Raw genomic sequence first — 492 nt, forward strand, 5'->3', positions numbered from 1 at the left:
AAAAAAAAAACCGTGGAGGCCTCTCTTTTTTTTTTTTTTTTTTTTCCTCCTTTAAAGGGAGCTTTCCAACTGTCATGTGCATACATTATACTAGGACATCGCTTCCTCGAGTGGGACTCCTTAGTCCTCCTCATCTTCATCTTCTTCCACTTTCTCGACAGAGGCTGCTGCAGACGTGGGCTCGTTGGGAGCCGGGGTGCTGGAGCTCTCTTCCTTGTGCTCCTTCTTCCACTTCATCCTCCGGTTTTGGAACCAGATTTTGATCTGCCTCTCCGTCAGGCAGAGGGCATGGGCGATCTCTATCCGCCGCCGCCGAGTCAGATAACGATTGAAGTGGAATTCCTTCTCCAGCTCCAGGGTCTGGTAGCGGGTGTAGGTCTGGCGCCCTCGCTTCCTATCTGGACCTGAAAGCAGGCACACACGGCCAGGAGTTAGGCAGGAAGAGAGGTGGAAAGTTTCCTTCTTTTTTTTTTTTTTTTTTATTTTTTTTTT

General features: G+C 48.8%; 1 protein-coding gene across 1 annotated transcript; it reads right to left on the reverse strand.

Annotated features, from left to right (window-relative positions):
- Positions 1-8: 8 nt before the first annotated feature.
- Positions 9-404, reverse strand: LOC104531880 (homeobox protein Hox-A7; the record flags this gene model as incomplete). Its single annotated transcript, XM_010176904.2, has 1 exon — positions 9-404. A coding segment is annotated over one exon (284 nt), but the record flags the coding sequence as incomplete, so codon positions are not given.
- Positions 405-492: the final 88 nt, after the last annotated feature.

This window comes from Antrostomus carolinensis, unplaced genomic scaffold, assembly GCF_000700745.2.
Source record: "Antrostomus carolinensis isolate BGI_N321 unplaced genomic scaffold, ASM70074v2 scaffold21381, whole genome shotgun sequence".
NCBI classification, from domain to species: domain Eukaryota; kingdom Metazoa; phylum Chordata; class Aves; order Caprimulgiformes; family Caprimulgidae; genus Antrostomus; species Antrostomus carolinensis.